Genomic DNA, 15,607 nt, shown 5'->3' on the forward strand with positions numbered 1-15,607 from the left:
TCCGCCCATTCATGACATATTCTGTTACGTTTGCATCACATGTCTATGTATACTCCCAGTTACACCTCTTTTTACTGTTATCTTTCGCGACTGCTACGCGTCACGCCTTCTGCTCCACCCACTGCTACGCCTACTGCAATGTAATGCTATGTGTTCGCGTTATGTATATATGCCTGTGTTTTGTTATTGAATGTTAGCGCGCTCATCCCAGACCTAGCCCCAGCAGCTGCTGGGCCTCTTTTCCCTTGCTGGGCCCCAGTTGTCCTGCTGGGCCCTGTCACTCTGTTCCTATGCAGGTTGTCCTGATCCTGTCCTTATGCTGTAATAAACCTGCAGAAACTCCTACTACCTCGAATCTTGACTCTTATTTATTGAGCTATCTGTTATGCTATAAGTCTAGTCAAAAATAGGGTATTATTTATTTATTTACCACATAATGGCGCCCGAATAGGGACTTGCCCTTTCCCCACGCGTCGGTGAAGCCACGCCGACCCCCTGACCCTCTGCAGTCGTGACGGAACTCTTCTGCGCAGTGGCAGATATTTCTGCTCAAGTATCCCTCAGGCCCACGGAGGAGACGGAGGAGGCGGTCCAGCATCCGAACGAGACGGTGGAGGAACGCGGCGAGTCCCGACCAGAGCCCAAGCCGAGAGTCCAAGGTCCGAGGTATCCGGAGGCCCACCTGTAACTGAAGTCCGAAGTCCGAAGTTCGTCGTCCGTCGTCCAGTCCAGTCCGAGGCCTTCCGTTCCGTGCTGCCCGGTGAGTACCATTGCTGGGGTAGTATCTAGACAGGACCAATCTAAATTGACTCCTGGTCCGTGGGTTGGTGGTGCCCAGACTCACAAACGAAGTGTTCACCTAGGTGGATACGGGTCTTGATGTGTCCCTTTATGGGACCGGTATGTTCCGCACTGTTACAGCAGTGCATCCAGTAACTCTAGTCTGTTCCGTTCTCGAGAAAATCTGTTCTCTTTCTGTTCTCAGTATTCCAGGTAATATTCTGTTCGAACTGTTATTTATAATGTTCTTCATGTAATTTACTGTTGTGGTATGAGTGCGATGTGATTTCGTGTTTTTATTGTGTATTGTATTTTGTCCAGATTACAGTTCAGTCATGCCTATATTTTCCAAGTTACGTCAGTTAAAAACTAGAAAGGGTCTGTTAGAGGAAGCAGTTCCTGTCCCGCCTAGGGACAGTCCAGGTCACTTTATGTATCAGAAACATGGCATAAGCGCCATAATGTATCTAGATTTATGGGTAGAGTATACCAAACAGTTAGAAGAAAAGTATAGATGGCCCGTATCGGGTACATGGGATGCTGAATGTATCATGCGAGTAGAAGAAGCATTATGGAAAAAGAAAGCCAGACAGTCACAGAAAGATGCCATCGAGTTATGGCGTAAAGAGGCGCATAGAAGAACGGAAAAGGAAGTCAGAAAGTCAGAGTTAAGTAGAGAATCCCAAGAACGAGCTCAAGAAAGAGAATTAATCGAGATAGGTGAACAAGTCAAAGCCGAACAGTCAGACAGACAGAGGCATGCCCTTATTAAGGGTATGTATCCTCTCCTTGCCGAAGGTTTGCCAAAAGCGACCCCAGAGGCATCCAGTAATTTCCCGCCACCATTAGTTCCGACCAAACTACGTCACAAACCGACCGCAGCTGATATTTTTATTTCGTCCTATCTGGACGACACAGTCCCCGAATATGCCAATCCTGTTCGCGCTCCGCCAGTCCCTGTAAACCAGGTAATTCATGTTCCTCCAGACACCGGAGTACCTGTTACGGTACCCCCGGTCCAGCCTACAGTTCCATTTCCCACTCTGCCAGGACGTAGAGCCTCAGTAGACGACTCCAGTCTAGGGGCCGCAGGAGGAGCTACTCCTCAAACCCCGCCGCCACACAAGCGTTTATCGGCACTCGAATTACATGCTCAAGCATCACAGCGTACTCCTAAAAGTAATAAGTCTGTTACAGAAATCAGGCAAGCCCTTAACGAATGTGTTTATGATCCAGTTCCAGGCGAATATACTATGGTTTTATATTCCTTACGTGTAAGGAGAGTGACCGAGTATCTAGTCACCCTGCCACATATGAAAGAAGATCTAGACAGAATATATCGTTTCATCCGTACAGGGGATGATCCAGAAAGTATTGGCGAGATTATGTCTCAAAGGAAAGCCGAGATTCAGCTCATGATATTAAAGTTCCTGATCAATTGTCTAATAAGAGAACAAGATTACCCGTCTAAAGATCCCGCCGAAATGAGAATCCTGACAAGGTGGAGTGATAATATAGCCGAGGGTAAGCACAAGACCGTCAGTGCCATGGAGAGTATGTACAAGAAAATTCGTAAAGAAATAATAAGGTTACACGACCAGCATAAAGCAGCACAAGTAAGCGAGAAAGAAAGTATCTCTGATCCTGAAGAGGAAGAGAACGAGAATCCCGCCAGAATAGCGTATGTAGGAAAATCCAGATTTCCAGATCGCCATTTACGTCTAGAACCCAAGTCTATTTTTCATCATCTAGCACCAGAACAAGGTTCTCTAGAACAAGTATTTCAAGCTACCGATTACATTCTGAAATCACGAATCGGTTACAGTGAATTAAGTACTATGCATGAACAAGAACTAGCCCGATCAGCAGTCCGATGGATTACTGATTCTACCACTTTTCCAGACGAAATAGTGGTACAAATGTTTCTGAAACTGCCCCCAGCCGAGCAACGACTGGTGGGTATGTATATGATCCAGTACCTCATTACTCTGTATGAGGGTCAACATTCTGATCCAGGTCCGTTACACGATGTCCTGAACGAGTTACTCCAGTATAGATGGAGAGGTCTAGGTACCGATTTAATTAGTGTCATTCTAGAACAGCGCCACAAATATAGAACGTTCCTGAACCCGCATTTTGTTCATGTCTCACCCCCAGAAAGTAAACCATTCTACATAGACAGACAGAATCCGTTACGAGAAGTCCACCCAGTCCAAGGGGCGGGTGGCGTAATGCAACGAGTGTTTGTATACACTCCAATATCGAAGATGGAACTTCTGGAAATGAAGAAATTAATCCCCTGTCATGACAAAGATCCAGCAGGGTTCCATAGAGAATTAAAAGACATGCTCCGTATGGGAGAATACACTTATCCAGATATCATTAAAATGTTAAAGGTCCTGTTACCCGCAGGGGTGTATGAAAAGTTAAAGGAAAAAGAATGGGAGGTGGGAGAGAAAAAGATCGATTGGGCAGCTCTAGAAGCTGAAGACAAGGCACGAGTACCAGGTACCGGTCTTGGAGATAAATGTAAAGAATTACCAGAATTACTGATTCAAGTTTTACCCAGATTATTGACAACTAGGAAAGAAGACTGGGATGCAATCTCAGCCTGTAAACAGAAACAAGATGAAGATATTAGTGATTTTTATTCTAGATTTGAAAAATGCTTCAGTATTAATAGTGGTCTCAAGACAAGTAGTGAGTCATACCCTCATCTTTTCGTCACCAAATTAGTCGAGAATTCAAGCCCACAAATTAAAAACCGAGTTTTAAAAGTCGAAAGCACCTGGCAAGCAAATACTCCGTCCCAGATGCTCCAGATGCTCCAGTACCACCAGAATAGAATCAGAGAAGAGCAAGAACACGAAAGAAAACGTATGAAAGACACGAAAATGAAAGTGCTAGTTGCACAATCTGTTCCTCAAGACAGTCAGAAGAGGGGTCCGAATCAAGCCAGTCATCCTGCAGCTCCCGTTAAAGGGAACTGCAATTATTGTAAACAGCCAGGTCATTTTATAAATGAGTGTGCAGTTCTGAAACACAATATAGCTACTGGTAAGACTAAAGAAAGACCACGTCCGCCTAGACAAGAACAAGCTTCACAGATTCCTCAGCCACAGAATGCACAACAGACAGTTTCAGTACCGCAGCCTATTGCTGCAACACAGCATGTTACATCGCAGATGTACCAGTATGCACAGTCTGAGTATCCAGAGTACCAGTCATATTCATGAAACAGCCTAGAGAGGGAGGTAGGCTTGCCTCTCATCGAGATACCTGTAGATCAAGAAGGTCCCTATGTTCACAGTCAAGTATTAGGGAAAGACAGAAAGTTTTTGATTGATACAGGGGCAAGTAGGACCACAATTAGTCATGCCGAAGTTCCAGGGGCTCCGCTCTCAGGCTCAAGAAATGTTTCCCTTGGATTTTCAGGAAAGCCAATAGTTAATGAGATATCTAAGCCAGTTACTCTAGAAGTAGGTCCATTGTCCCGCACTACTGATCTGTTACTTACTAAGTCATGTCCAGTAAATCTATTAGGCATTAAGACACTGAAAGAATTAGGTGCAGTTATTTGCTGTTCCCCAGAGGGAATACGTCTGTTCCTACGTGACTTTAAGGGTCACTATGTATTACGAGATTTTGATTCAAGATTGTCTAATGTTCCGCAGCATTTATGGGCGCAAGGTCCAACTGATGTAGGTTATATGCAAATCACACCCCATCGTGTGACTCTCAAGCCAGGTGTAGTGTTACCACGAATCAGACAGTACAGATTGCCACCTGAGGCTGTAGCAGCCTTATCCAAAATTATTGACGAGCTCATGGTTCAAGGAGTAGTTGTAGAAACTGACTCCAATGTATGTAATTCTCCGATCATTCCAGTCATGAAACGTACTGATCCGAATGCACCCCCAGTATATCGATTAGTGATTGATTTACGAGAGCTTAACAAATGTATTATTCCTCAGTACCCAGTGGTCCCAGATATTTCTTCCCTGTTAACAGCCATTGATTCCGAAGCCATGTTTTTCACTGTCATAGACCTCAAGAATGCATTTTTCAGTGTTCCAATTCATCCAGACAGTCAGTTTCTTTTCGGATTTTGTTTAAATGGAAGGAGCTATATGTTTACACGCGCTCCTCAAGGTTTCACAGAAAGTCCTAGTATTTATAGTCAAGCACTTAAGAGACAACTAGACAACATTCACATGCCAACTGACACTGCCCTGCTCCAGTATGTCGATGATCTACTGATCACAGCCCGTTCTGAACGTGCTTGCGAGCGAGCATCCCTTACAGTTCTGTATTTTCTAGCCGAGATGGGGCACAAGGTGTCACCTTCGAAGCTTCAATTCTGTGTCCAGCAAGTGGTATACTTAGGACACTTGCTGTCCAAGAGGGGTAGGCAGTTGACACCCGACCGTATCCAGTTAATAGCGAGTCTTCCCCAGCCCAGAACCCAGAAGGAGGTACGTGCCTTTATCGGCCTTACTTCTTATTGTAGACAATGGATTCCCCAGTATGCATTTCTAGCCAAGCCACTGATACAGTTAACGACACAGGAGGCAGCCGTATCGACTGTCCTCCCTTGGACATCTGAACATACACTTAGTTTCAACGAGTTAAAGAAAGCCCTATGTCAAGCTCCAGTTCTAGCTACACCGAACTACAGTAAGCCTTTTACACTTTTTGTTACAGAACGCGAAGGTACAGCATTATCTGTTCTCACACAAGATCAAGCAGGACAATACAAGCCCTGTGCTTATTTTTCGAGCACATTAGATCCAGTCGCCCAGGCGTTGCCTGCGTGCCTCAAGTCAGTTGCAGCCACAGCTCTAGCTATCAGACAAAGTGATTCCATAGTTTTAGGACACTCCCTGACAGTACAAGTCCCACATTCAGTAGAAGTTCTTTTAAACCGAACACAAACTCAGCACTTGACAATTGCACGTTTAACAGGTTATGAATTGACACTGTTCCAGCCACACATAGAAATTAGACGCTGCAACGTTCTGAATCCCGCTACACTGTTACCATCAGTTTATTCAAATCCAGACCCACATGATTGTGTGGAAGTAGTTAACATTACGACAAAGCCAAGACAAGACCTGACAGATATTCCGTTACCAGATCCTGACCTGACACTTTATGTGGATGGTTCATGTATGAGAACTAGTACAGGAGAACTAGTCGCCGCGTATGCAGTGACTACTGACACTGAAGTTATTGAAACACACCGTATTGATACTCTGTCCGCTCAAGCAGCAGAGCTAGTCGCTCTGACACAAGCCTGTATACACGCCAAGAACCTGAAAGTTAATGTTTACACAGATTCACGTTACGCATTCGGAGTTGTACACGACTTCGGAGTGCTCTGGCAGGAGAGAGGTTTCATGACTTCTCATGGAACCAAGATTCAGCATGGTCTCCTTATTCAAGCCCTGTTAGATGCCATACATTTACCGACATCTATTGCTATCATGAAATGCAAAGCACATACGAAAGTTACTGACCTTATTTCCCAGGGTAATGATCTAGCAGACCGCACAGCCAAGCTTACAGCACAGACTCCAGACATTCCAGTTAACATGACACATACTCCAGATCCGATTACATGCATGACAGTTAAGGACCCTACACAAGATGTCATAGATATACAGTTACATGCTACTCCCGATGAAATCAAGAAATGGTCTGAACAAGGAGGGGTCCAGACAGATCAAGGATGGCTAACGAAGGGTAGAGCCACATGGTTTCTCCCCGACTCTATGGTTCAAGTCATTATCAATACCGCACATAGTCCAGCACATTTAGGAGAAAAAGCTATGTTAGACAGTATCCAGAACATTTGGTTCAACAAGCATTTACGAGCTGCAGCCAAGCAGAAAGTCCGTACCTGTATGATATGTTGTCAGTTTAATCCAGGTAAAAGTGTCCCGGTGGAACAAGGTGGTTTCCAGCCCCCTGACCACCCTTTTGAGGTCCTCCAGATGGATTATATTCAGATGGAGCGATGTCGAGGTTTCAAGTATGTCCTTGTAGTTGTATGCGCTTTGTCCAGGTGGACAGAAGCATATCCAGTCCCAGATTACACAGCCGCGACCACTGCCAAGCAGTTGGTTCGTGAATTTTTCCCTAGATATGGACTCCCTAGAGTCGTATATTCTGATAACGGTCAGCCATTCTCATCCGAACTCATGAAACACGTTTCCCTTTTGTTAGGGTACCAGTGGAAGTTTCATTGTGTATGCCATCCTGAAGCAGCCGGTCTCGTAGAGAGACATAATCAAACCCTGAAAATCCGTATTGCAAAAGTCTGTAAGGACAAAGGTGTGGACTGGTTAATAGCTCTGCCAGTCGCTTTGTTTTATATGCGCATGGTCGCACATTCCAGATCAGGTCTGTCCCCGTATGAGGTCGTATTCGGCCGCCCCCCTAACATGTGGGGTACTCCTAGACCCCGAAGTATTACCGATGTTTCATGTAATATGCTGACAGATTACCTAGCTTCCTTGATGTCTGCCCTCAACTCATGTCGTTCACAGGTTGCCGCCGCATTTCCAGACAATACCGAGGTGGCACCGCACGAGATCGTTCCAGGCTCCCTTGTGATGATCAGAAATTTTGACAGATCAAGTCCGCTGGAACCACGTTGGAAGGAGCCACGTCAGGTCCTCTTGACCACCCGAACTGCCGTCAAGTTGGAAGGCAGAAAGGGGTGGGTCCACCTTTCTCATGTAAAACTTTTCAATGGATTGAAATCAGTCTCCAAAAACATTTCCAAGGATTTCCAGGATTCGAAAGATTGCCAAGACATTGTTTTAAAGGACTGTCCCGCACAAGACATTATTACAACCCCTCCCTTGTTAGAGAAAACTCCGCAACAGGAGTATAAGTTAAAGCTCAGGTCTAGTAAAATAAGTCAGTCAGTTTGATTGTATAAGTCCTCCCCTAGGTGAAACGGTTAGACTGTTTCTGACATGTATAAAATAGACCCCCATAGTGAGAGAGTCAGTCGAAGTTCACTTCAATGTATCGTTTTTCTAAGTTTCATATTGTTTCTCAGCATAATGATTTCCTGCACCAGCTACGCACTTTTCCTGTGTTTTCCAGTTCCTCATGTAAATATGTCTGCTAATGCTACAGTAGAGCACACGTTTAGTGATCTGCCTCCTCACGAATATTCTTACCGCCTCGCTATGCGCAACAACACATTTATCCGTATGTTACATTACTCACACCAGACCAGCAATGCCACTAATTGTTGGGTGTGTGGTCGACTCCCCCCTTTCCAGACACCGAAGGGAGTTCTGCCACTGTTTCCTTATCCATTCTCACATAATGGTTCGTGTGGAGCATGGTCCACGTTAACGTCATCCTCAACAGATATGTCTTTTCTTAACAGTACATGTTTTCCAGACAAGCAAGGTCTTCCCCACAGAACAGGTTTAGATCTAGAAAACGAAGTATATAATTTAGGTAATTATTCGTCGAATTTCATGGTCCTGAATGTTCAGTCTGATACTACTCCAGACTTACCTGCTATTTCAGTACTACCAGTCAAAGGCGAATTATGTGTCCGTAGTTATGGTTCTGTACATGTAGGTCATAGTGAATGTACTACTGTTATCCAGTATAGTGACAGTGGGAAATCTGTTTTCAAAGCTTCACGTCATTCTTATTTTATTTGTGGTCAGACCGCATATGTCCGTCTGCCCCTCGATTGGGAGGGAACCTGTTACATTGCCTTCCTACTGCCACCTGTTTTTCTAGCCCCATCTGATTATCACAGAAACACACATCTAGTACACATTAGACATAGAAGGGAGTCCCCAATTGTCGATTATACTGAAACTACTCTAGAACAGTATACAGATTTCAATAAAGGTTTCTTCTTCTTTGTAGGACCTGTCCAGAATAGTAAACTGATCCGTAGGTTAACAAGAACCCTTGAAGCTGTAGTAAATGAGACTGCCTCTGCTCTAGGTAACCTAACCGAAGAACAATCTGCTATGAGATTTGTCGTTTTGCAAAATCGTCTCGTCCTTGACGTCATACTGGCCGATAGGGGCGGGGCCTGTAGAGTCATCGGATCTAGTTGCTGCATTTTCATTCCAAATAACGCGCCGTCCGTTTATTCAGCTATAACCAGACTCCATAAAATTGCCCATCTGTTACATCAAGATCCAGGCACCTGGACATGGTCCGGTTGGTTCTGGAATATAATTTCCGCATGGGGATGGAAAGTCCTGTCCTTTCTAGGTATTGCAGTAGCGATCATATTCAGCTGCTGCCTCTGTATACAATGTGGCCCTGCGATTTGCAGCATGTGTGCTACCTCTTGTATTCCTAGTCCCAAGCCCCGTTCTAAATCCCGTTCCCAGACAATTCGAGACGAGCAAATGGTACTGTATGAAATGATAGATGGTATCATGAAAATTGATGTTTCCTGATGGAAACGTAGTGACAAGGAGGGAATGTGGAAAAGTAAATTTTGCCATGTTCTGTGTCCCTACGCCTCATCCATCATATGTTATGTGTGCATGACCAATATGCATATGTTATTCCCCATGTCCGATTAAAGGCGCAATTACAGTTGTGTCCACCTCTGATATGTCATTTTCCAGTCCTCGTGAATACTACGAATATCAGGCCTATGTAAAGTAATGTTGCCACGTTTCTCAGTGTGCACGTTATTCCATTATAAAGTCCCCGTTTCCAGGCCTCAAAAGGGCCCGGACCCTGGATTCAGCTTCTGTCTCCTGAAAGCCTCGCTGAGGAGCGATACAGCCCCCACCTGTATCCTCGACCCTTCACTTACTTCCTGCCTCGCAGTGCCCGGTGCAGCCCGGCTCTGCCTCTGAGTCTGCCAAGAGTATGTTATGATTCCAGCTATCAGTTCAGTCCTCCTCTCTGCATTCCTAAGCTACTGAACTGTATCAATAGTTTCCGTCATTGTCTAGCCTTCTCGTCTCCACGTTAGAGAAATACTGTATTTAATGGTCATTTAGTATTCTTCATCACGCACTTCATGTAGAATAATGCATGGTCCAGTCTTAGAGTCAAGTTAGCTTTTCCCCTCATGACTTCTAGTTTATATCAACATGTTCCCTAAACATTAGATACCAGATAGGGTTTAGGTACATGTCGCTCCGACCCTCCAGACTCTAGTCTCTGCTCCTAGCACAGAGTTCATAGCCCCCAGCTTCTCCTAGTAACACGTCATTGCTAGTTTTCGCGCACCATTAGGTTAGAGGTCCCGGCTCCTTAGGTAGCCCCCTCCTATGTTTCCGCCCATTCATGACATATTCTGTTACGTTTGCATCACATGTCTATGTATACTCCCAGTTACACCTCTTTTTACTGTTATCTTTCGCGACTGCTACGCGTCACGCCTTCTGCTCCACCCACTGCTACGCCTACTGCAATGTAATGCTATGTGTTCGCGTTATGTATATATGCCTGTGTTTTGTTATTGAATGTTAGCGCGCTCATCCCAGACCTAGCCCCAGCAGCTGCTGGGCCTCTTTTCCCTTGCTGGGCCCCAGTTGTCCTGCTGGGCCCTGTCACTCTGTTCCTATGCAGGTTGTCCTGATCCTGTCCTTATGCTGTAATAAACCTGCAGAAACTCCTACTACCTCGAATCTTGACTCTTATTTATTGAGCTATCTGTTATGCTATAAGTCTAGTCAAAAATAGGGTATTATTTATTTATTTACCACAGTTTGTGCATCTATATATATAAAAAACAAAGTATGTCCGTTTATCCTTTATGCATTACTACACCATCCATTAATCCGATCGGCATGAAACTTTGGGAAGTTGTTAAGTACACTCCAGCAAAGGTTTCTGGCTAAAAATAAATAAATAAATAAATAAATAAAAAATGTAAAAACATTTTTTTTTAAAGTTGTTGAATACACTCCCGCGAAGGATTCTGGCAAAAAAAAAAAAAGAATTTATTTTTAAATTTCAGCCCCCTGGCCACCCAGTGCCCTCATAATCTTGTCAATACTGAACGCTTACTGAGTTTACGGTGCGACTCGCTTTTGCAATGTCCATCAACAAAGCACAAGGACAATCGCTGCAAGTGTGTGGACTAGATTTGGAGAATCCGTGCTTCTCACATGGACAACTGTATGTGGCCAACTCACGCGTCGGAAAACCTTCTGATTTATTCGTGTACGCAACGTTTACAGTTTCCGGTGCGACTCGCTTTTGCAATGACCATTAACAAAAAACAAGGACAATCGCTGCAAGTGTGTGGACAAGATTTGGAGAATCCGTGCTTCTCACGTGGACAACTGTTGTGGCCAGCTCACGCGCCGGAAAACCTTCTGATTTATTCGTGTACACACCAGATGGAAAAACCAAAAATACAGTGTATCCACAAGCACTCGAATAAAAAAACTGAATTAAAACAACACTTTAAAATGATTTCCATATTAAAATGAATAAGTTTCAATAAAAATGACACAATGTAAATTGAATGTTATCATAACAAGTTTCCTTAAATTTCTTTTCTTCTGAGATCGCAGCAACGCGCGACGGGTAAGCTAGTTACTTTATAAATGGTGCAACCACTGGCATTTGTCATGATAGTAATACAGAATACAAGAAATAGATCTCACCTTTCCAGCATAATGCTGAATGCCAAAGCAAAGTTCCATACGTTTGGGCCTCCAAAAATATTTGCTTCTGAGATTATCTTCAAATTTATCTAGAGAGGTAAGGATATTTCATCATTACTTAATTATATGCGACTTCGCAATAAAAGTGAATTGCAAGACAACCCTCCCAAGAATATAATTGTTTATGAAACAATGTAAAAGTAAATACAAATAGCATCAGCAGTAGTCAGATCACTGTATTTATCAAAAATGCTCCTAAATACAGGATGTGGAATTATTTACCTTTGCAGTTGATAAAGATAGAAATATTACATTACAGCGAGGCTTCAGCATGTGTTATTTGTACAAGTTTTAACAACTGAGTAATTACTGATGCTACTTTTGTTTCACTTACAGCCTAATTTGAAACCACGTGTAATATTGAGTTTTGTAAATATCAAAATTAAAATGCTCCTTTTGTTAAAAAACAATGCAATCCTTAACTTTGTAGCATATATCATACCAACTAAAGTCTGGTCTGTAGCTTGTGGAAATCTGCTTTCTTCATCAAGAAGAGAAAGTAACCCCATTGGTTTCTGAAGGAACATGTCTAGGAGTGGGCGGTTATCTTCATATTCCACTAGGGTGGCATCAATTCCTTCATTCTGATACTCCATCTGTAGGCAAAATGAAGAAAATCACAAAACTATTGAAACATTCCAGGCAAGATCCAGAAAGATTATTTCATTTTACAGTAACACTAAGGACAATTTCTTTAAAATATAGTTTAATCTGTGGCAAATATTAGCAACCAAACCACATCAAAGCTAAATCTGCACAATTTCTCTTTATACACCTATGGTCTACCTAAGACAATGAGCACCACTCTAGAACTCTACATACACAAATGATAACATGGATTGGCTCAGCAATAAACATCAGATTTTGAAAGGACTCATAACAAGGAAAGCCACATAAAACTAATTTAATGGAGTCATTTAACCTAGCCAGCGAGAATCAATGATATTAAGTAAGTAACATGCTTATCGGCACAATTTTCTTTAACCCTCACTACAGTCGTAAACATTGAATCGTGTTCAAGAATATTAGGAATATCTGAACATAACCCCTTAAAAAGTTCAAGCAGTACCCATAATTTTAAAAAGAAAACAACATACTAATATTTCCAGACCAATTTAGACAAAATAGAGACAAATTTACAGAGCAAAGAGACACCAAAGCAATCAAAATTGGATAAGGGGATACAGTGATATGGATTTGTAAAGTTTTGATGCAAAAAGTGTTGACAAAACACAAAGCGACATACAGTGATTGAGCTTGTGGTTCACCAGAAACCAGGCACGATTTCAGGCTGACTGTGATGAAGCAGGGTCTGAGAACGACAAGCAAGTGTCACACCACTCGAACATTTTACTTGCCATTTAATTTAATTTTGGGAGCACAAAATCCTCCAGTGGGGCATGGCTCGAAGGTGAAAACACAGAGGGTCCTTCAAATGTGGATATTCCTTCATCAAGTTTCTGCTGTAACTGATTTAACATCATAAGCTTGGAGCAGGAATCTATAAATAAATAAGTCACTTCACAGGTACAGTATATTTGCGACAAAAAAGTTGGAGCAAAAGAGGGAATGTAACCAGGTCGCCCTCCACTCACAGAATCCAAACACAAATGACCTGGTTAAACAGATTACTGTAAATCTTTGTAACTTCTATTAAACAGGGATTATGTACTACTAGGTAGGGCTATGCTCAATGATCGAGTCATGCCCACCTCTAAGTGTTCTCATTAAAAATTGTATAAATTAACAATCCCAACTAGTCTCACACCGACCAAAGAAAAATGCGAGAGAAGTCAGAAAGTGCCTCACGTAAGCACCATCCGTGGAGCTACTGGTTGGTACTTACCAGTTTGCTCGTTCTGTCATCATTGGCAACTTTCTTGACAGAAAGAAAAATAAAGGGAAGTGGAAGTGTTACCCATCTTTCTGGCGCATGTGAAATGGTGAAGAAATAATAACATGTATATAATAATATCTTCCATCAACCGTCCAGTGTCGTAATTTAGCAGCGATTAGATTAAGCATTAGCAGAAGACATCCTGTATTTAGAGACTATCTTGTCTTTTTATGAAATCCATTTTGTATTTGGCAGCCATTTTAGATGGCCATGTGCTCACCATGTACTCAGTCCTATCTTGCTGTTCTCTGCTTGGTATATTTAGCCTCTTCCTCCTACTTTGCACATGCTCAGTTGTGCTTGCAGCTGCTAATATTCTGTAACTGTCAGGATGTGCTTGCTAGCATTGGCAAAACTGTTAGCTCCTCCTACTTGTCGACTGTGCATTTTCTGTATGACCATCTATGTGTGTAACTCTTCTTATGTGCACTTGTACTGCCCTTTTTAGCCCCTGTGAGGGTATATAAGAGATACTGTGGCCTTCAGTCCTCAGACCATCTCATACAGAGTGCTGCGGCTTCTGTGTGACATGGCCTCACTTGTTGTAATTTAATAAATATGTTTCTCTTGATTACAGATTCTGTGCCAACTTTTTCATGCTGCTCTAAAGGATCAGGTGTTAGTGCAAACCCCTGAGATGGGATTTTTGATTTCCCTCATTTGGCGCGCCAACTTGGGGCTCATCAGAGCGGTGACTATCTGAAGGAGCGGTCAGGAGACAGAAGTTTACTGAGGAAGACAAGGCAGGATTCTACTAAAGGAGGTACCAATTCTGGGGGTTCTTAGTCTCTGTAGCCCAGTCTACTTCTGATCTTACTGATTTTTGATCCTCCATATGATGGCACCCCTGACTGAGAACATATTTGGCGTGAGTATTTCAAAGGAAAAGACTGTTAGGTCATTCAAAACTTGGCAGATAGAACCTGGACGCTCGTGCTTGGTAAGAACCATTGTATGGTAATTACTGTGAGCTTATGGTAGCCAGTGACTCGCAAGGCAGTTTTAGGATACGCTTGCTGTGGCTTATGGATATGGATATGGATATGTATGGATGATCGATCATATTTATGATATGGATTATGTGATATATGCGTTGCAACACATGTAGGCAGGTAATGTGGAGATGTTTCTCCATTTATGGTTATGAGCGGCGCAATGATTAAGTGCCATTTTAGATTATGATAATGCATATTTTGCATTATGTTTGTTTGCATGCCTGTTCCAAACTCACATGTAAAATGTGTAGTTTTATGAGAGGTACCATAGTGAGATATGAATTGAATTAGCCGGCTTCCCCTAGAGGGAAAACTTAAAATAGGTTTTAGGTATGAAAACATATTTCTTCCTTGGTGAAATTTTTCCCCAGGGAATTTAAATATGCCCATAATACACATGAGGATCCTTTGTTCTCTGCAATTTTATGTATGAAGATATGCAGAGCGGTTTTTGGTGTTCTGCCAGCCTGAATAAGTGAATTGAGAGTATTTCTACTTCAGTTTTTAGAATACTGTTGAGAATAGGGTTTTTCCTTGTAAATATGACTTACAACTGGAATTTACATAGGTGGTTTGGATGCAGTCTGCGGGCTGTCTTTTGTTTCTGGCTTTAGTGTTGACCCATGGTTTAAAAGGTGTGTTTAAATGTCTAGCTGGTTTGTGGGTTTTTTCCATTCATGTAACTTTTGCTTGTACATTGCGTCGTCGCTATTTATGAAACATGGCTAAAGCGCGCTGTATTGTGTGTCTTTTGTGTTTTACCCCTTTCTGTTTATGTCTGTACTGAGCTCAAATGCATTTTTGTGGTTATTTTTGATGTTTTCAGTCTGTTAAACATAATGTTAGATTAATTAATATTAGGTAAAAATTCAATAGAAATTCAGGAATGACCTATGTGATGTGCTAAACATAACTATATGTTTCTCCTTAAAGTTATAGGGTAAGGAATAGCGCACATGTACAATTGTTAAATGTTTAAGGGATAAACTTAAAATTCTTATTCACTAGGAATATTAAAGGCCTACAGCAGAAAAATGAAATGGTGTGTTTTTGTAGACGACACTCTCATAACATGTTTACTCCTATACATCGCATTAGATGTTAACGGACAAAACAGTTTAGCTGGAGTGAATTTTTCTGAACTCGAAATGTGTATTCTTGCACACGCATTTCAAAGCTTGGAATGTCTGTTTTTAGTAAGGCTGCCACCAGGAAATTTAACACTGGGTAGGGCCTGC

General features: G+C 42.5%; 1 protein-coding gene across 1 annotated transcript in view; it reads right to left on the bottom strand.

The window, feature by feature from the left end:
* The window catches only part of MYO3B (myosin IIIB), a 2,563,893-nt gene that overhangs the window by 1,023,100 nt on the left and 1,525,186 nt on the right, over positions 1–15,607 (bottom strand). Inside the window, exons 20-21 of the mRNA XM_078681588.1 lie at positions 11,920–12,073; positions 11,418–11,506 (exon numbers count right to left, since the gene is read on the bottom strand). Of these exons, the coding sequence (XP_078537714.1) occupies positions 11,418–11,506; positions 11,920–12,073 (243 nt within the window). The remainder of the gene's footprint in view (positions 1–11,417; positions 11,507–11,919; positions 12,074–15,607) is intronic.

The sequence above is a fragment of the Lissotriton helveticus genome, chromosome 3_1, assembly GCF_964261635.1.
Source record: "Lissotriton helveticus chromosome 3_1, aLisHel1.1, whole genome shotgun sequence".
NCBI classification, from domain to species: domain Eukaryota; kingdom Metazoa; phylum Chordata; class Amphibia; order Caudata; family Salamandridae; genus Lissotriton; species Lissotriton helveticus.